We start from the raw sequence: 21,618 nt of genomic DNA, 5'->3' as shown, positions 1-21,618 counted from the left end.
AGCTCATACCGGAGTCTGTTGACGTTGATGGGTGTGGTAGCTTGAACTTTGAGTCATTGATTATTGCTCTCTGCTTGATTTTTTCCAGTTTTCCTGCATGATTTAGCCCCGTGGCTAGTCGCTTTGCATTTCAAACAGATGTGAGTAAATATGCAACTGGACCCGTATTGGCACACGCCTTCATTAAAGTTGTTACAAACTTCAGCTCCATTGACCTTAACTTTGGGTCGTCCAAGTCTATCTGTTTCCTTGTCCCCTTTTGTGTTCTTAGCATAGGGTGATGAATAACTGTTGTTGTGCTGGCAATGGCTGTACTTCTCCCTCTGTCGTGGGCAGAAATGAGTAGAGTGGGAAGTTAATCCACACAATTAGCAAGTGTTAACTCTAGTGTTGCCTACAACCATACTTAGGAGACCTTGGTCCTTCAGTTCCCAACGAACTTTTTGGTTGTTGTCTCTGAGGGCGGCAGCTGCCTTCATGGCAAACTGGCAATGATAGTCGTAGAAACGTTGCCCATAGACGTTGGAAATCTCTATGATATTGGCTTCATACATGTCGAGCTCGTTTCGGCGCTCGGGAAACTTTGTACACATAACCCTTTTAAACTTCCCGAAAGCTGTTATGAATTCAGATATTGTCAGGGATTTATGCAGACGAGGATCCTCGGATTCCTTGAAAAGGTTAATGTTCTCACCTTTCTGACGGTCCTCAGGACGGTCTGTCTCGTATTTAATGATGAGTAGTGCGGCCAATTTCACGTATTTTCCTTCTAAAATTTTCTTTTTGTAACTGTCCGACACGACGTCAATGTGGGGTATACTCTCAGATGATATCCCCTCGGAATTGATAGAAAAGCACCCACCTGTAGCGACGTGATTCGTTCGGTCCTGCCTCAGGGACTCGTACGCTGTCGTCAGAGTGTATTCCTGGTTTGTGGGTGGGCTAGGCGTGTCCGCTGTATGTCCGTCTTTGCCACTTATCAGCGTAAGGACGGTCTGTTGAAGTCCAAGCATGGTCTGTTGCATCGTTTGCATGGATGCCAGCATTCCCTCGATGACACTGGGCGCCGCCATGTTGGACTGATTCTGCGGGACTTCCATCGGATTACTACGCGCTTGATGTAAGGCCAAATCACTACCATCTCTACGCGGCGTAGACAAAACCTCCGCGTCCCGAAGTAACTGTATCATTCACGACAGAAACACCTCTCGTCGAATTTTCCCCGTTATTTGGCCCGATGTTTTGTACTATTGTCTCGCGCGCGGGGCGTCCCACGTTCTCGGAGTACAGAGTTTTCAAACCCGTTTTCGTAATTCCAGCTGAAAGAGGGGTTATCCCTATCTTAATTAGTTCGTCTCGTAGTTGAGAAGTTGTCCAATTGGCTGGATTGGAAGAATCCCATGGCACATTCCTAGATTTTGATCTTGGCCTACGACTCGCCATTGTTCGAAAGTTTGCAAATGTTAAAATCCCCTCCTCATCTTCTCACGTCTGCATCGTTAAGCCTGGTGTCTGAAAACACTGTTTGAAACGTCAAGCACTTCTTCGATCACTTATACATAAGTATGACTGTAGTTATACGTATCCGTGTATATTGTAGTGCAAGAATTAAACCCGAAAAATAAAACTTATGAGATTGGTCATTTAGCTCCGGACGCTGGGGAAAAAGTGACCAGCAAGCTATCAAGAATCCTCTAAGCCAATCAGACAGCGATAAGCTAACACGTGACCGGTCACTCTCTTCATAGACCGCTCAGGCCCTGGTTATGTATACGGTCGATGTTCCTATATGAAAAACCTACAGATCATGATTGTCACTGACAATCATATATATACACAATGTTTAGGTTAATGTTGCAGACTAGTCCATCGAGGCTTGACTAGTATTAATAGAAACATTATTTGTCCATTTAAACCTGGCTTATGTACATAAGCCTCAATTTAAAGGAAATTGTATATATTGATTGTTCTTATCACGTGTCATATCTGCAAGTGCTCCTAATGCGTACATCACCATGACATCGACTATGGCACGAACATACAATGTACATGTACGTTACACGAGGGGTCATTTCGATATAAACAAAATACTGCCATCAAAATGATATGGTAAATATGAGATTGAAACCTCTAGTTTCTTCTTAGTTTTCAATTTTCTGTTGCTTCCGTTGTGCATAAATATTCTCTCTGGATGTCCACCGATCTGCTCAATTATGGCAAACGCCTAGTCATGCATAAATCACATATTAACTGATATATTGCGCATAAAGTCTATTAAACGTCTCCCTCACACTGATGGGTGATGAACATTTAAATATTACTATTTTCGGGTGGAGCCAAACAAAATCCTGCCTGAAGAATGTTTTATTTTGTATTTGAAACTCGTCAAACGATTTTGATTCATTCGTTGTAAAATTTCCATTAGCATGCTTTACGTATTAGTGCTATATGATTACCAATGAGACCAACCTTATCTCACTCTATAAATGACTAACACACGTTACCTAGTTACGGGGTATTGGCGTTCTAGAATTGATTTGTCGTCAACCCTATTAGAAACTCAAACATAAATACACAAAGGTGCACGTGCCCTCCAGTTAGTTCATGTAGAGTTCTAAGATTACTTCCTACACCAGTTTAACATACTTGGTTAGAAGTTGTGAAACAGGAATACATATTCAAAAGAAACAAATACAATATGAACAAAAGCATTGACAAAAAAAAAAAACAATCGCAATAACTACGACCGAGACGAAAATCAAAAATAAGTTGAATTCACATTTCAGCTATCAATTAAATTGTGCAGTTTTGAAATACTTTACGATCGTAAACGATAGTTCAAATGCCAGATTACAATCCAATGTTATATAGCTCCCCAACCATCAATGTTATCTGTGAAAAGTCATTAAGGAAAGACATTTTCTAGATTTACTACATATGCATATACAGGTCACGCGCTCTCCATCGAGCTAAGAAGGTAAGGAGAGATTGGTATCAACAGTGATATTACGTGGCTTTCACTCTACTGATTAGGGCCAAGATAGACATATGTCAAACCATACTTAAGTTGTAAATAAACCAGGAATGGATAGTTTTACCGATCATTACATTCTCGACCATGTACTCTACAAAGTACTTAACCTTATTTGACGAAGATTTTTATAGAATTTGATTAGACGCTTATCGCTAAAACAGGGGTCCGCGTTCTTATCTATTCATGAAAAATCATTCACCGACATTGCTATTCAAGAGATGGTATTGCGATATCCATCTTTTCTATATCAAATGTGAGTTATTGTACTTGTCCCTAGTGAATTCCAAATTGCTTTCAAACCTTCGAAGTCAATTAAAAACCTGGTGAGTACTAAAATGAAGCTAAAATGCTATCAAAAATGGTATTACTATACTAGATATAGATACTGTACTTTTGGTAATTTTCGCGGTGTTGAAATACTTTTTTTTGCGTCTACAAATTAATGCACAATTATTCATACGCAAACAAATAAGTATATTCGACTGTGGCTACAATGTATATAGAATGTTTAAAATTCAGAACCAGCCAATGCGAAATGAATTTATATGTTAAAGTATATCAGAAACTATATTTTTCTGCAATTAGTGCTCTACATACACAGCCGCGTTAATTGGGAACGCGAAAAGCGCTAACATACATACAATGTGTACATATGTACACGGATAATTAAAATACATGAGTTAATATAATATTCCGTAAATCAACTATGCGTTCAGTCAAAGAAGTAGAAATTTACAGGTATAATGTATGCTCTTTTCAGAAAGTAATCAACTCACAGGTAGGTCTGCATTCTATGGTGCTATATACAAATGTATCACATACTAACGACGGCATCAACCTTTTGTAATCCTGAGTTATCTATTCCACGGCAATATAAAAACATATTTCGATTATACCTGCATGTATTCTACTACTTCAAATTGCTAATTAATGAGGTACTGCGTCTTTAGAATCATTGCCTGCTATCTAAATATAGAGTCAGAACACCATTTTTGCAGCATACATTTGTAATCCTCACTAATAATGATTTGAACTAAACGATTAAGGAACATACCATTATTTACAGTTTATATTCACAGTACACATGACCTTACACGTATACTACATGTGCGTATGTATAGCGTGCGCGGTTTCATGTCCAAGTGATTCTAACGTCATTTTATTCCTGACGATTTTTTTTCTGAAGCAATATCGCACTCATGCCTAATACCCCCTCGTACACACATAGTTTGAAATATGCATGTGCCGGAACAATTGTTGGGCTGTGGTAACATACAGTACCACACATCGAGATTTAATTGCCGTTAGATATTCTTTCATCGAGATATTTTTGTTACTAAAATGCGACAGAATTATCCCGTAAAATGCGAGTTTATCGCCCCGTTTGACAGCTTTCCCAGACAAGGGCTCCCCAGATACTCGTATAGTGCTACATTATACTGTGGTCATTTTCCCGTTCGATTGCATTAATTGGTAATTCTTTAGACGAAACGTGGCACGAAATTGTTTTCAACGCGATTTTTTTCATTCGGTTGTTAAATATATAATCGATTCTTTTGGCTTTATAAATGATTTTATAAAGTTTATAAAAAAGGATGACTATAGAGCTAGATTTAGAGAACTAAAAGTACAACGTAATTTTCAAATAAAAATAGAACATCCACCTACATCCACCTGGCTTTTGCATGCCACTTTTTTAAAAGTCCATCAAGAATTGCTACACGAGAAAGAGAGCACTAACAGTAAAATTCTGTTTCATTTGAGCAGCAACACATTTGATTGGTCAATCGAAATATCTGCGATCTATTTCCGCGATATACATGTACAGTCCACACATTTTGATCTGCATAAAGAGCCTGGAAAGTGATTATTAATGACGACAATGACACCGAATGACAACATTACGTCATGAAATTGATCATTTGAATGTTCCCGACGTCACTAATCCACGGCAGGGAGACACAGGTTTTGACGAAAACGGACAAAAACATCATCATTTCTTGTTGAGGTTAGCTGATATGAATTAGCACGGGGATAATCCTACTGTGAATTGGGATTAGTGGATGTATGGCGTCATTATACTTTCACTTAAAACTCAATTTGCGACATTAAAAATAATTGAACCCAAAGTACAGAAGGAGTATCCCCTAATTACATAAACGTCTTATTCTGTAAGCTATATTGTTTATTATTTATAAACATGTCGACAGGTCAGCCTATATTTTTTTTTATCTGATCATTTGATATCTGCCCAGTGCCACTTGTTACATTTGTATATTTAGGTGCCGACATTAAATTGAAAATTTCCCGTAAAGTCTCTTACATATATTGATGCTAAGATATACAACATTCACAAAGTTGCCATGGAAATTCAATAAATTATTCATACAATTTAACAATTATGACATTTTCGTGGTTTAGTATATCACCCTCCACGTAGAGTTATCTCAATTGTCTAAAATATTTGACAATTTTTTTTATAAATGATTGCTGTAGGCAACATTTTAAGTTCGACAGGAAGATTTGCAGTCAAATTGGACAGATGAGGTGAAATATAAAGAATTTACATGTAAATATTTTGTACTGTTATCATAGCTTAAGGGTGTTCCTTGAAAATGACGCAAAAGTAAACTGAGTTAGTAAGTATTTAATTTGTATTCAAAAATTAATTGCACTAACCAGATCAATTGTTAGTGTGATATTCACTGAGATATGATATATGATATATATGTTTTTATTATATTACAGGCGCACGGACATTGTACATTCAATCATGCATTCATTTCATTTTTGTTCAATAATATCCTATTTCTGTCTTGCGTCATATTAGTATCTAAACATAAATTCCATTTGAATATCAAATTTTATGATTTCGTAATGATATGAAATATGAATCACTTCAATAAAAAATATCATCAAACCCACAGGTTGTATTAATAAAACAGACATTACCTACACTGCAATAGATTCCTATCAGCAATAAATATATTCTACAATGAAACTTATTTCAAGTTACATTTCCTTTGGCTATATTTTTACATTTCATACTGGCTACTGCTAGACGATAAAGCGTATTAAATTTCAATTTCAGTCAACAGCATGCATTCAATGATTTGATCGATTGAAATAAACACAACCTTACGTGCAAGTAAAACGAGATAGATGCATATTGTACATGTAAACTTAAAGTACGATGTATCTAAAATATCCATTCCTAACTGAAATACCGTCACAGCAATAGCAACATATACAGAGTATGGAGAGAAACTGCCCTGTGGAATGCACTATTACATATATGTAACTCATGATTAACACATTGTTGTTGTGTAACGGACATTTTAATCGTCATATGCATACATTTCATATGCATATGCATGCACCACGTTTTGTTATTGATCTTTTTGGTTGTTCGTGACATTCAAAGTTGGCTTCCCTTTGTTTTGCTTTGTTTTGAAGTTCAAAAACTTTTGTTAATATTTATCAAATACATAACACGTATGAAATTTAAGGTTTTGAACATTAAACTATTCTTTCGTAGTCCAACAATTTCATCAAAGTATCTTGGAAATACGAGAAATTGAAGATATGTTAAGCAGACAGATAAAGAGATACTTTAGACGCTATCGCACGACTTCACAGATATTTTATCTATTAAAACCCAATGTCACCGTATTATACTAGTATCCTATTTCTGTGAAATTGTAATAATTTTGTGTATATCAAAACAACGATTTTTAGAGATATGAAGATCGAGATATTCTGAGACAACTGTTGTGGCTCATTCCCCGAATACCAACTCTGGAAAATTCAAAGGAAGGTGCTTATATAGGAAATCCTTTGAAGTTTAGTTATAGCCTGTTTCAACTAAGAATGTCAACTCATTTTGTAGATATGATACTAAAGTTAATAATAAAATGGATAGAAAGTTTTTATTCATACATATAATAACTGTAATACACATTTAATACAGCACTAAGTAATAGAAAATAATCATTAAATATTGATATTTACATTATATGAAAAAAAATAGCATTACATTATATGAAAAATAAAATTCCTTAATACAAGCCACATTGATACTAATGTCAGCAATAAAATAAAGTTTCTATTCATACATATAACAGTAATACACATTTAATACAGCACTAAAGGATAATTATTAAACATGAATATAAACAGTAAACCACTAAATGAAGCTGAAGTTTCTAGCACAAATCACATTCTCTATATATATCACTTAAGTCTCTAGCACAAAACACTCTATCCCAGATTCAGAAGCTGTGATGCTGAGTCGGCGTAGGTCGTCAGGTCGATAGTTCCAGTCTGATAACGGTCTTTCAGGGTGTCCAGGCGTCTGTCGATGTTGGCGTATCTCTTCTTTCGGGGTTAAGTAGTGCCTCCTGCATCTCTCTGGATCCGGCTGATGTCATTCACGTTCTGTATGTCCTTTAACGTCTGGATGTTGGTGTAGTTGATGGGGTGGGCATGCAGTACTCTTTTCTTCAGTTTTCCGTGCCAAGCTTCTAGATTGTTGGTAGTCCGAGGTCCTTCTGTTGAGAAGTGGTTCCAGGTTGGTCGGTCTCCTTCTACCCATTGCTCTGTGACGTAGCTGTGAAAAGCAGCACGGAATGTGGTATGTCAGCATCATCAGCATCTTCTATGCGGTCTAAGGGGATGAGTGGAAGAACAGCAGCTCGGCGGACAAGTAGTTTGACGTCATCGTTCTCACGGTACAGTGTCTGGAGTCCGGTTGACTTGGCCTTTCGTCAAATACATTGAGTGTAATGGAAAAAACAGCCTTTTATGTTGATTCCAGGGACGACACTGCGGATGGCGTTGTGTGCTGCTACCTCAAAATCGACGAAGGCTGTTGTGGGTCGGAATGGAATCTGGAAGTTTGCCATGTGCTCCTGTAGTAGCGTGAAGAAACGGTTGTAGATAGCCTGGCTCTTTCCGGGAAGTAGTGCATATGCAACTGGGGTCATGATGCCTTCAATCTGTACGTGAATGCTGTAAATCTGGTAAAATATAGTAGGACAGGTGTAGAAGGTGCCGTCACTGAAGATTACATCGGAGGCTGCAAGTTCGGCCAGGTTCTCTGATGTAGCGAATGCAATCATTCTGTTGTTCTGTTCACCGTCGTCGAAGAGGAGAAATGGTTCGCCTGTAGATGTACAAAGCGAAATATGATAATTCTCCAAAGTGTGCTGCTGTTTTATACATTACCCATTTAACAGCTTGGGATCGGAACTCTAAATATTATTGATTCTTTTGCAATTATTAGCAGCTTAGTTATCAGAAGAACAGCTTTGGATCGGAACTCTAACTATTTTGCAATTATTGGCAGCTATTGATTATCTGATTAGTTATCAGAAGTTGATTTACCTGTGCAATTTACCTGTACACTTTACTGCAATAGACTATAACTCACTATCATCACAACTGACCACCTATGTAAACATGTGATTTTAAGCAGAGTTGGTATTCGGGGAAGACCCCACTGTGTAAATCTGAAATTATCTAACGTCCAGTTGTGTTTTCATAACACTCATACGGTGTCATATATCGGCTCTCTAATTCCGGCACAGGGCGCCAGGTAAAACTCCGGTCCCTCATCATAATGTTCTGTACCTGTTCTGTTACCTGGTAGCCACAAACCATGCTTGACAGTCTAACGCAAGTCTTCAGCAAGATTGATCAACTAATTGTACCGAATCGCACATTTGTGCGGAGAGAAGCGCACAACGGGGCGAACGATTGTTTAATCGCTTATGTGGACGATGTGCGAACGATATATGCACGACGAGCACACGCTATTTTTGGTTCGTTGTTCGGTTACACAACTATAGTATGCACTATATTTCATTGTTAAATTTTCTTTTGTAGTTCGGTTTTTTTATTTTTAAAACTTATTGAGGAAATGTATTTTTTTTTTCTTTTTCTTTTCTAAAACTGGATTTAAATGGGATTGTCATTTGCAGCTATTCACAAAGGTATGAGTCTAATAACACAAAAAAAACAGAATCCCGGTAAAATTGCGGTCATTCCGGTTCTGACATTTACGAATTTTCTTTGTGATTACCACTCGCTATAAGTAAATTACTGGATATTAAAGGACTTCTGTATATAGTGCGTATTCTGAATAAAGTAAAATGTCAATTGGATTTCTCCAAATTTAATTTTAGATTTCTATGAAATCGATATATGACTTAATAATAAATTGAAATGATTGAAATATATAAGTTAAATCCAATTTTAAGAAATATTGAAACTTATTTCAAAGTTATATGATGAAGTCAATAAAATGTTCATTATCAGAAAAGGGTCTTTTATAATTAAGCTTTCATTCAGATTCTAGAAGCGTTCTGGATTGGCAATAAATCAAATATGCATTACAATCCGTTTCACTGGGTGCATCTGTATAGCGCGATAACAATTCGCTTCATTTGTGTTTCAAATATGATAAAGTTGTCTCGGATTTGTGAAATATTATCTAAGTATAACCCCAAAACATATGTTTCGCACTGACATGTTACATGAGCATTCGCCTCAAAATAAACCTCATTCAGTCATGATTTTTTCAGTCTGAAAATATGATACAATGGCTTCTCATTAATCGCAGCTCCGACAATGCAGCATGTGTCGGACATGTCATTCGAATTAATGTAATTTCACTATATAACCTAATTTTATATCTTTAAGATGTAGAAAATGAAGACAATCCATTCATAAGTTTCTGCTTCCACCTGACGTAAACTCAAGAATGTTACATACCAATAAACAAAAATGTTCTTACCTTTTTCTTACACTCTAAAATGTGACGTCATCTTAATCGTAAATATGACGTCATTCATGATCTATATTGTGATATTACGCTGGCTGTCAATGCTAGCAGACAACACTTTAGATGTGAAATTACAATTCAAGACGTTACATTATGTAAGATGATATACATTTATTTTATTAATAATCATTAGCAAGACCTGGCTATATAATCATGAAATAGGTAATTACGTGTCCGATGATAAGTATCTAGCACCTTTTTTCGAACTTATCTGTTTATCAAACAGATCTGATGGCAACCGTCGATAACATCTGCACATACGTATCTTAATAATTACTTCAACTCAAAGCCCTTTGGGAGGGACGTCCCGATCTCTTAAATGCACAAGCACTGATTAACTGTTTACTATCAGTTGTTTTCGATATATGAAAAAACATATTTTTAATAGTATTGCTCATACTGTAACCGTTTACGCACCTGGTATAGTTACAATCCGTAGGACATGTGGATTGGCAATGTGAACACAAGTCAATGACGTCATAGATATACTGTTTATACTTGTTGCGAGATCAAATTGCTGTAATTATCTTTGTACGAACACGTCTTCCGACCGCACAAACGTCACATGCATACACATGTCTGTTGTTTACGTGATTATATATTAGATTTATTGACAAGTGTTTCGTCATTGTAAATATAATTGGATAGAATCCAGCAAATAACATTGTATAGAAGGCATTATAAATTACAGTACATGTACACTTACTTCTTCCCATATTACCATGGATGTAACATTGTACATTCAAAATTATTTAATGATCATCGTATAACTCACAGTTTATTTTGACAATTAATTTAATAACAATTTTACTTCAAATATATCATAACACAGTAGAGAATTACTAAAGCAGAGAAAATGGTAACAAATCTGGTGGTTAACCAGCAAAATTAACAGCAAATCAATTAATTATTTCTCTCACTTCCCTGTGTGTAAGATAGAGCTGTCCAAGGTAAGAAAGGGATGTAGGAATAATAGAATCTTTCACCCCCTTGGAGGTGAGACAGGGTAATCTCAACCCGAGGGGTAAGACTCATAAGTTGTCACACGAGGCTTGCCGAGTGTTTGACAGCTTAAGAATCTTACACCGAGGGTTGAGATCACCCTGCCTCACTCCCAAGAGGTTGAATGATTATTTTTCTCTTAACCTATTTACCCTCTTATGTATTTTATATAGACGTTACATCAATGCAAGACAATGTTGCTGTGTTGCGGCTGAATTGTCGACGTGACGTCAGTGTATTGTTGCCGTGACGTCATGGTATTGTTGCTATGACGTCATACAATTGTTGAGAACGTGCAAAGAACACGTGTAGCTTGTCTCAACCCTAGGGTGAGATAAGAAAATCTCACACCGGTAAAATGGTGGATATCCCTGTCCATGGTAAGAGAAATGTCTATCTTAAACCCCATTTCACGTGACGTAACGTCACAATGGCTTAACAAAGACGTGAGGTCACGATTTGGAACTCTCCGATGCCACAATGAAGAAAAGGCGACGTGATGAAATTAAAACTTTTTACGATATATTTACCGTACACATTAGATGATGTGATTATTTTTTTCTGCGCAAATATTGTTTGCAAATATAGGATATGCTTAATCTGGCTGGCTAATGCGTTTTCGTGTAAAACGCTCAGCGGGAAAAATTGATAATTTCAAAACGGTGGCCAGTCCAAACACATTTTCATGGTTTCTGAGCTTATTCTGGTGGTTGGAATGAGAGAAAAATACTCCTTCAAACCAAAGGGTATAGAATAGGAAATTCCACCCTCGGGATTTTCAAATTTGGCAAAACCCTCGACAAAGCCTAGGATTTTACCAAATTTGAAAAAAAAAACTCTGATGGAATTTCCCTATCCTACACCTCTGCATGAAAGAGTCTTATAATCTTAAAGTTCTGCCTTGGTTACTAGACCCGAAATCCGCGAAATTGACATTTTTTCTCGAAACCCTCTAAAAGTGAACCGCGAAAATAGTCTTTCATACTGTACACAACGTCGATATCCTACAACACATAAGTACGGAACAGGCCTGGGTTATGTATTTCCGACGGAATATTGTGATAGAAAATTAATGGTCTGTTGATGTATGGTTTTAATAAATATGATATCTTTTATAATCTATTGATAAGGTGAACATGAGCGTGTTAACTTTACGTTATTGTGAAATGCTGTTTACAAGTGCGCATCGTGATTTCGAAGAGACCTCGCGTGTGAGATAAAAGCCTCTTCATCCACTGATGTGCAAAGCTGGTCAACCGTTTCTAACTCCACAGAAGGAACAATAACATCGCAGCAGAGACATCACAGATTGCTACGAGAACCTGTCTTCTGGACACGACACACATCTTATCTGCACTCGCTATTCGCAACGGGTTGTGTACTGATGGAGCTAGATTGGAATGTTAGGGAAGATGTATGTCTAATGTTCATGTTTCGATTTCGAAACGTGAGTGATGCTAGCTGACTTCAACCAATGGATTCGGCATCTGGGAGTACAGTTGAATACCAATCTTACTGCAAAAATGTAGTTATGCATTATATTTTTCTACCGACATTGCATTAGCTTTAAAAATTCATTCTAATAAAGAAGTCCTTACATTACGGCACTCCTGTGGAAAAACAAAATGAAATAAAATTAAAAGAACTCAGCCACGGTGCTGTAACGGAGCCAGACATGGCTTTAGTATTGTTTAATTTGAACGAAGATAGGCAAATTGCTAGGGGTAGCGGTGTGGGTGGGTATTGGGGGATACGGGCTTAGGGATACAGTTTATAATGATAAACTCGACAATAGGAGTTTCTTATGTTTGAAAGAATAGCAGGAGCAATATTATCATAAAACGCATGTTAAGAACCACTTACTTAAAACGTAATTTCATCAACGAAATATTTCATTGTAAAAGAAAGGTGAGTAAGTGTTCGTCATTTGTGTCCCAAACATATTTAATTTACACTGACTTGGCAACGGAAAAAGAAAAAAAGAAAAAAGACTTTGCAATAAGCGGACATATATTATAAATAAGTAAAGGGGGAATTTTTCGATATAGAAATTCTCTTCTGATTTTGAAATTGTGTCGGTTTAAAACTAACTTTCACTGTATATTTAACATATTTGGATATTCCGGTATTCTCATGCAGCGGAATAGTTAGCTTAAATCATATTTCATTCAGGTCGGTGAGACATGTGCAATTACAAGGACATTTGATTGAGATAATAATGAAATAAAGATTGAATGATAGAGCTAGATATAACAGAATGTTATTTGCCTGTAAATCTTTTAATTGAGTTTATGAGTTTTTGAGTCGCTACAAGCATTATATATATATATACATTTGATCATACGAAAATACATCACCATAAAGTAGTGAAACAACACTTAATTGGTTAGGAGTCGAATACAAGTCCCTTTGTCGTGATTCATTATGATTAATACAGAACAACAAATAGTTAAATTTGTAAAAAAAATCCAATTATTCATTAGAGATTTTCTACAAGATATCTTTCGAAAAAAAAGACATTTCAAAGAATTGCATCCGATGGGGGCGGATTGGATTTATACAGGAAGGAAGAGAAACAGTTTTTAGACATTAGTATTTCAGCAACTCCAGCAATAATGAGAAGTGACATGTTAAAGGAGGGGGTAAGGAGGACGTACGTTATACGTTATTTTATTTATTCATTTGTATATTTCTTTTTCTATTTATTTTAATACCCAGTATATCAATGTACAAACTATATCAACGTTCTATAAACTTATATTAAAACGGAAGTGTGCAAAAATTGCGATTTTGATGTTTTCATTTTTTATTTTATTTTTCTCCTTTCGCATAGGAAAATATATAACCATACACATTATTCTAGTTATCATATACATTGGAAATAAATGACACTGTATGCTATTATTTCTCGGCCCCATTGGTATTACGGTTCGCCACATCTGATATAATGGATTTGCACTGTTCGACAAGAGTAACTATCTGCCAGACAATCTTTTATACAAGGCGTGTATAACGAAATGTACGCCCGTACTATAAACAGTAGTTGCTCAGGAGAGGTGAAAAATAATTTAATTATCAACGTATCGTTTGGTAATAAAACACCGTCATATATAAAAATGGGCCTGTGGTGACCGAAGATTTACCACCGTTTTAATGAAGAATTCATAGCAGGCACTTAATGCAGCAATGATTGCATTTATATCTCGGAGCATGTTACCTAGATCAACATTATGTAGATCTGGTTTGTCGTAAACGTGTGTAGCACACTGTTAATTTTTTACCTGGAATAAAGTTTAATAAAAGAAAAAAATAACCCACAACATAACAACACACAAGAACGAAATCGAAATTCACAAATGGAAACAACAGAAACAGAAGAGACACCGAAACGAGTGGAAACGTGTCTTGAACAGTGCTCTGAAATGTAAGCGTTTGCTGGAGGGGATTGATATTTATATAAAGAAATATAATATACATGTATGTATCGTTTTCAAAACTTCCGGTGTCCTAACAACCATGTTATCATTCCCCCGACTCGGCAATGCAGAACACCTGACAACAACGGATCCTTATCTGTAAAAATAAGTTAATGCATACGTTTGCTAAAGAGCCTTTGCCGATAAACATTTTCAAAATTGAGTCCCCTATCCATTTACTAAGCGTTATTACTGAGCAAAGCGCTAGTTTATCACTCATTGACCTATCTGAATGTGCACAACCGCTTACAAACAAATACTATCGCTGCTTGAAAGCTTTCCGAAATCCACCATCCGACATACCTTTTGGTTTTCTTGTATCGCCGGAGTGTCAAAAGCCATTCGGATTGAGAAATCGTTTCCAATGACAAAACTAGCTTATTTGTTCTACATCAAACTTTTAAGTGTTCCAGACGTCTAGGTGTATGCTCTTCATAATTGACTTGGATATAAAAGTTAATGTCAGGCATGGCACAAACATCTTTTCAGTATTTACCTAAATCACTACAAAGGTTTCTTTCAGACGTGTTTTGACCGCGAAAGTGTACCCATACAACAGAGAGTTTCGATTTTGGTAATGGAAATATGTTGAAATTACCAATCCATCATGTCAAATATTAAGATCATAAAGCAATGGATAAGTGAGACTTTGAAAAAAAGCCCTTTCAAATGCTCTCTTTACAAAGGCTTTTTCTTTGTTTAATGCGACTACATCTCTGATAATCATATTCCTTTCCGCGTTTTACTTACATGTAAAGGCAGCATTCCAGAACGTCTAAAAGCTTTTCTTTAAACACTGCAAAATATAGCAAATGAAATAATGTCTTACCAATTGCAGTCGTTGGTTCTACCAGAGGGAACTTTAAAGAAATAATGATAGCATCAGTGGGATAGCAATCCTGAAGTCCATTTGGATATGCAAAGTGCACACTGTTGTCTACACGTAGCGCTGTCGGACAAACAACCTATATATTATAGAGAGATGATTAAAGCTGATCTTTAAATAACCTACCTTTATCAAAGTGCAATGCTTTGATCATTGTTAAGGCGTCTGAACTGCATCTTAGAGCTTGAAACAAAAAATGAAAAAAAAAAAAAACTAATCTCAATATACACGTAATCCTCGTTTATATTGTTTGGTAGAATGTTGTTTTAGTTTTCTGTTTTTCATGTTATTGAACAGCCTGTCGCCAGGAGAATTAATTCTGCTCTCTACCAATACCGACTCGTGTATTAAACAACACTACGCGCGATGCACATTCATGCTGTATACCACATGAATAGAGAATGTGAGCGTTTTCTGTGGTCTGATCATTACGATACAAATTAATGTGACGTCATGCTACAACTGAATGTTTTGGATATTTCTTCGGACGGTAATTGGAATCTATTTTAAAAATTGATATTGATGAAGCTATTTTGCGAGCTACTCTTCCCAACTCTGAACTTTCAAATATCCAATTATTCATGGTTATCTCTCACTATCGTCTAGCCCTCTGATGTAGACATAACACAAATATGTACAATGTAAACACCTGTGTATTGAGTCAGTCACTCACTGCCTGGCCGTGATATCAACTTCTGAAAAGGGGTAATGATGTGATATATTACCATGTGTTAATCGACTGTTTCTACCTTTGATGTCATTTGCTTTTCCTCATTAATCCGTTTCACAATATTTAACTAAATGAAATATCTAAGGAGGCCTCTGTGAACCTGTTAGCCTTATTTTTGAACGCTCTCAGCCGCAATGTAATAGATGGCCCTAGAGTCATCGATACTTTCCTTTTTTAATTTAAACGTCATTAGTATTAGAAATAATCTAGAATATTCAACGCATTTTGAAGCAAATTAACAAATAATAAGATTGGCCGAGATTCAGCTGGATAAATATAAAAGTAATGCATCTGTATCTACGCCATACATGGGTTTTCAGTTCTGATAATTTACGAACAACAATAATTGTGCCCAAGTTGTGGGGGTGACTGGTGTAAACCATACATAGCCAATACACTATGTGCGCAGCCTCAGCCAGGTTTTGAATTCCATTCCGGTGAAACCATTTCGTTAGGCATTCAATCTATAGTATTTTTCATTTCTTCCTTTAGCAGAAATAATGGCCTCATTCCGTCCAAACAACAAGAGTTTCAAATTCATTCTTTATAACAAGTCCCCAGTTATTTCTCCGATCTAATACCATCCTAAAATATGACTAATTACACGTACATAATATACAACTGCAAAACCAGTCAAAAACTATAATGATCTTATAGTTAGTAATATATTATGGAATAAGCTTGACGATGACTTTAACACATTTTACCTAGAAATGTTTTCTGACTAAATTTGCGGAGAAAAATTGTTACCAAATCCACAATTTAGACTCAAAATCGACGAAAAAAGGGCAGGATATGAACGAACAATATCTTTCAATGAGAAACGTTTGAAAAATACACGGCGAGTAAAACCGGTTGGTACGGACGCTTATAGTTCAGTCGTCGAAACCTGTCTTGTTAATAAAGGTTAAATCCAATCAATCCTATTAGAACCTGGATAGTGACAGCGAAGCGACCAGGCATAGCAATGAGCATAACAAAAACATCGACCTTCATACTTAAAAAAAATTGAATAGGTAATTCTCGCACCTCAGACAGAGATATCCTACGTCATACCCCATGCTAGATTTTTCCCTCTCGACCGATCTGTCTTGTACCTTTACGCGACATTTTGCGGAATTTTTACAATGCGATGTATTCATCCGCGCGTTAACTGCTTGAAATTGACAATTTGCATTATAAATAATGTAAATATTCTGTTGTGTCGTTTTATGTTTAGTTTTGATGTTGTTAGATATTTGATATTGTAGATAAAATATAATCTACACTGTGCATTGCGTTGTAAACTATGCAAGGACGGACTACATGTTTTCGCGGAATAAAGCGTTAGTAGTGAAGAGGTCATTATCATTTGAGGCCAAAGGCGGCAGACTTGTTGTTTTTAGCAAAATTTCATTGTTCTTTTCTAACTAAAAGGTGCGAGATTTGTTTTTACCTTTAACTGAGCGAGATTGTATTATTCCCAATCATACCATTGTCGACCACTAAATTTGACCATATTCTTCATAAACCTGCAGTTACGGAAAGTTAATGTAGTACACGTGAGTGTGTCCGTCAGTTGTCAACATCTACCCAAAATCATGTAATTCAATGCTAGCCCTTGGATCTCAAATCAATTTGGTTATGAAACTAAAAAAGGAAAATTCACAAATAGGATAAATTGAAATCGTAATGCTTATAATGCAGCTTAGAATAAGCAAAATATGTTGGTTTTCTATGGAAACGGGCGATGTATCCACCAAATTCCCGGGGTTACGCTCATCATTCTCTGCACCCCTGGAATATTTTATAACAAAATTAAAGGCCCAGTGTACGCTACATAGGGGATGATACAAAATGACCAGTTTTATTCTTGATGTTGTACAGCATAAACATTGTGCGGCATTTTATGAGAAAATTTTACTTGCTTTCGGGTGCTGCTCATCTGTAATCTTCAAATGACAGTAAAGTGATTGGCCATTTGTTTTCATATGAAACCAATAAAATACCTCGCAGCGGGCCTAAAATTTTGTCATGACATATTCCAGGGTCGCAGAGACCAAAAATAAGCGTAACCTCTGGAAATTCGATGATGATGTAGAAACATCCTTGATTTCATGTTCAGCGGGTAAATCTGATCGAAATTAATTTTATGTGAATAAATCAACCTTGCAATTAGCGTGAATATTGTTACTGAAACGAGGTTGACCTACACAAGGGTATAAACAAGCAAACACGATGCCTAACGGTGGTATTGGTAAAAACGAGTGACTGTAACGTCATTACAGCTGGCCAGATGTGATCATTGTTGTTTCATGTATCCGATATTGCTAGCGTCGAATCGAGTTAGGGGACAGATACCACTACATCTGAAGACTATTTAAGATATTAGATAAAATTTAATTTTGATTTAAAGGGAACGCATATGACGGAGTAGGTTATCACTGAAAAATGCACCTAAGTAGGCGTCCCAAAGGCAGCAATAAACGAGAGGATACGAATTGAGTTACTCTATAGAGGAAAACGATTAAAGGGACGATCTTGATATGTGTAAAATAATGGTGCGCTATACAATCAGAACTTTCAGCCAGGAGATTCTTTTCTTTTACACTGCAATGAATATGTAAAGTGATATGATACCACACAAATGGTCCTCTACACTGTAATACTAGCGGAGTTAGTGATCGTTTTGACATTGATTTTTCACTTTCACCGGAAATGAGTTTGTCCTTAAATGTTTGTTTTCGTTTTGAAGAATTTCAAATTATTTGTATCGTATGTGCACCGATGAGATTGCCGTTATCATGACTTTATATACCTATCATGGAACTGAATTTTGTTATGGTACAATTGTAATAAGAAGTGGGATGAGCAAACAATCCCACGAAATATATATGATGGTTCTTTACAGTTAAATAGACCAGAAGTTACGTGTTGTATGGCCTAATCGAATACAGAGGTATCCATACAATTACATTAACCTTCAGTTACCATAATACATAAAATAACTGATTTCATAAAACATCTAATATATATATGGTACCCTAGAGAGCAAAATATCTCTGAATATTGTAAACAACAACATGCACAATCCAGCACGGTTTTTTCTTAAATGTACGTTACATACAAATTCATTTCATAGGAAGTCGTTCCTTCAAGCGCGTAATATAGGATAGGGGCATATCTTTATTGTTGATATATGAAATAATGTAAGAGATATGTATAGTATAGTATAGGGGTAATGGGAAATTTAACAGCAACGTTATTCCACCACTTTTCGCGTATGGATTCAACCAAAAATTCCAAAAATCTTTTAAATTTCAAGGTCTTTGTAATATTATAAGAGTTCGTTTTATTGACAAAAGTTATCATGGAATATTAGCTTACGGCCAATTAAGGTTTCAACACATTCAAAAAGTAATCACGGAAACTTTAGAATATTGTACCGTTTTTAAAATATCATAGGTTATATCAAAGTTTTAAGAAATACCACAGGACTACTATAGGAATAAGAGCACAATACAAAGTTCGAACATTTGATTTTATCAAAATTTCACAAACTGCCCTCTTCTGAACGAACTCTAAACTCTGTGAGTATTACTTTTTCTGACAAAAATGCAAAAATAACACTGCGCGAATTCAAATCTGCATACAGTAACCACAGTAAGTGTGATTGTCCAATACTTGCACCCACACAGCGGAAACATGAATCGTTATTCACCTTTGAAATATCATACCTATTGGTCGTCGCAGCTGTTATGAAGTGTGCAGAAGAAGAAAATAAGCAAAAGCCATGTTTATTAAATCATACGATGTAACAGGCAAAATGCTATCTAAGTACTTATATTTCTAAAATCAATTCAACAGATCCTTGTCTGATTTAAATGTTGCATTTGATAAGCTCGATTTTTTTTTTATAAACACAAAGATGTGTGCTTTATAAGAAAACATTCATCACATCTACAATATATGTCTGTTGAGGTCGGAAGCCGTTATGTAGCGTCTACTAATTCGCGCAGAACGTATAATTGAAGCTAATATAAACATGGTCCAGTCACTACATAATGTGCGTTATACATGTTACCCCTGATGTAAAGGATGATTTCTTCATAAAGGAGATATATTATATATCAAAAGGACGCCTATGCTATCTACAAGAAATAATCACCAGATAGAAGGTGCACGTTAGCCTCGTAATATATCGTGTAGTATGTCGGACATATGTTTAAGGATCCACGTCCCACTTCAAGTAAAACACTTAAGGAGCCCCGTACCACTGCCAAAAACTGTAACTACGCATTGGATTTTGTTGTTTTGACATGACTATAGCTTTGCTAAATTATTGCTGAAACGAAAACCTTACTTTGTGCAAATTGAGGGACTTAAATTAAAAACTAATTAAGATGAAATAAACAATATAAAATCAACAACGGTATTCAAAGTGTACAAAATGCAGCAAGATTAGAACGGGATTCGAACCCTATATTCTGTTTAATTACAACGTCATTCTAACCGACTGAGCTACCTAGGTTACGGAAGTGTTGGTGGTCCAACTTTGCTACAGTTATGTCCAAAACTAAGTTAAATGGAAGTTTCTGTATATATGCCAAAAAAACACAGTGCTGTGTAACAGTGATCCATAAATATCCCACTACTTTTTATATTTGCAGCTACCTATTGGTTGGACTTGGCAACGGAAATGCTGTTTTTCCATGTTTCATTTTTACAATCTGTACACTGTTATAAACTTTAGTTTTTTCGAATTTCCATTCTAGTTTTGTTTTAAAAAAGGTTTCGCAAAAGATCAATTAATTTTCAGAACTGACTTAAAACCGGCATTGCCATGCCAGATCAAAACAACTTCATTTTAAAGTTATAGTTTTATAGTATGATACGGGGATCCTTAAACGTTTAAAGATCCCCGTATCATACTATAAACTATAACTTTAAAATGCCTTATATAACTATAGAAAATAACGGGATACCAACAAACATGGTTATTTAATCATTTTTATGAGTATTCTGGGAGTTCCGAAAAAAATTTGATTATTTCACTTTCAATATGTACAAAGGGTAACGAACATGTTTTCCCAACAGCTGCAGTGGTGTGTACCTCCCAGAACGAATAAAAACAGAACTTAAGCCGCCGACTTCAATTGAAGTGCATGTCAAAAATCATATATTTAAACAATGTGTATACATGTAGATTACATAATGTCTGTTACATGTCATGTGGGATTTAAAACAGTAACAAATATGCATTTTTGTTTTTAATTATGGAAAAGTTATCTCCTCATGTATCAGGTTGATACTGCATTCGTTAATGAATTTGTCTGTCAGAAAATTACTCTAAACAACAGCAATTCAAATAAAAGAAAATGTAAACAGTCCATATTCAACTATTTAGTTTTAATGTTTTATCGTTTGAGCGCAGGCAGTAAATGTCGATACGTGGAGACAACCAACAGGAATTCAAAAACATCAAATGAACGGGAATACAATAAAAGCCCCTACATTTGTACATGTACTAGAGTCAGGGAAATACATATTTCATGCATTATCTAGGACAAAGGTAATTTGGTCTCATGGCAAATTCAGGTGGCATATCGGTCAAAAGTAGTCTAAGACTCCAATAATATACCTTGAATCATTGCAAACACTGACACA

The 21,618-nt window shown here is 35.9% G+C and overlaps 1 protein-coding gene across 1 annotated transcript; it reads right to left on the bottom strand.

Moving 5' to 3' along the window:
- Window positions 1–7,460: 7,460 nt before the first annotated feature.
- LOC110456077 lies at window positions 7,461–8,695 on the bottom strand. The gene is made up of 3 exons (XM_021506617.1): window positions 8,560–8,695; window positions 7,885–8,198; window positions 7,461–7,643 (listed from the first exon to the last, which is right to left on the bottom strand). The coding sequence occupies exons 1-3, from the start codon at window positions 8,693–8,695 to the stop codon at window positions 7,461–7,463; spliced, it is 633 nt and encodes a 210-aa protein (XP_021362292.1).
- Between the last annotated feature and the right edge of the window lie 12,923 nt (window positions 8,696–21,618).

This window comes from Mizuhopecten yessoensis, unplaced genomic scaffold, assembly GCF_002113885.1.
Source record: "Mizuhopecten yessoensis strain PY_sf001 unplaced genomic scaffold, ASM211388v2 scaffold8507, whole genome shotgun sequence".
NCBI lineage: Eukaryota > Metazoa > Mollusca > Bivalvia > Pectinida > Pectinidae > Mizuhopecten > Mizuhopecten yessoensis.
The sequence above is the reverse complement of the archived record's forward strand: the minus strand, read 5'-3'. Positions and strand labels throughout refer to the sequence as shown.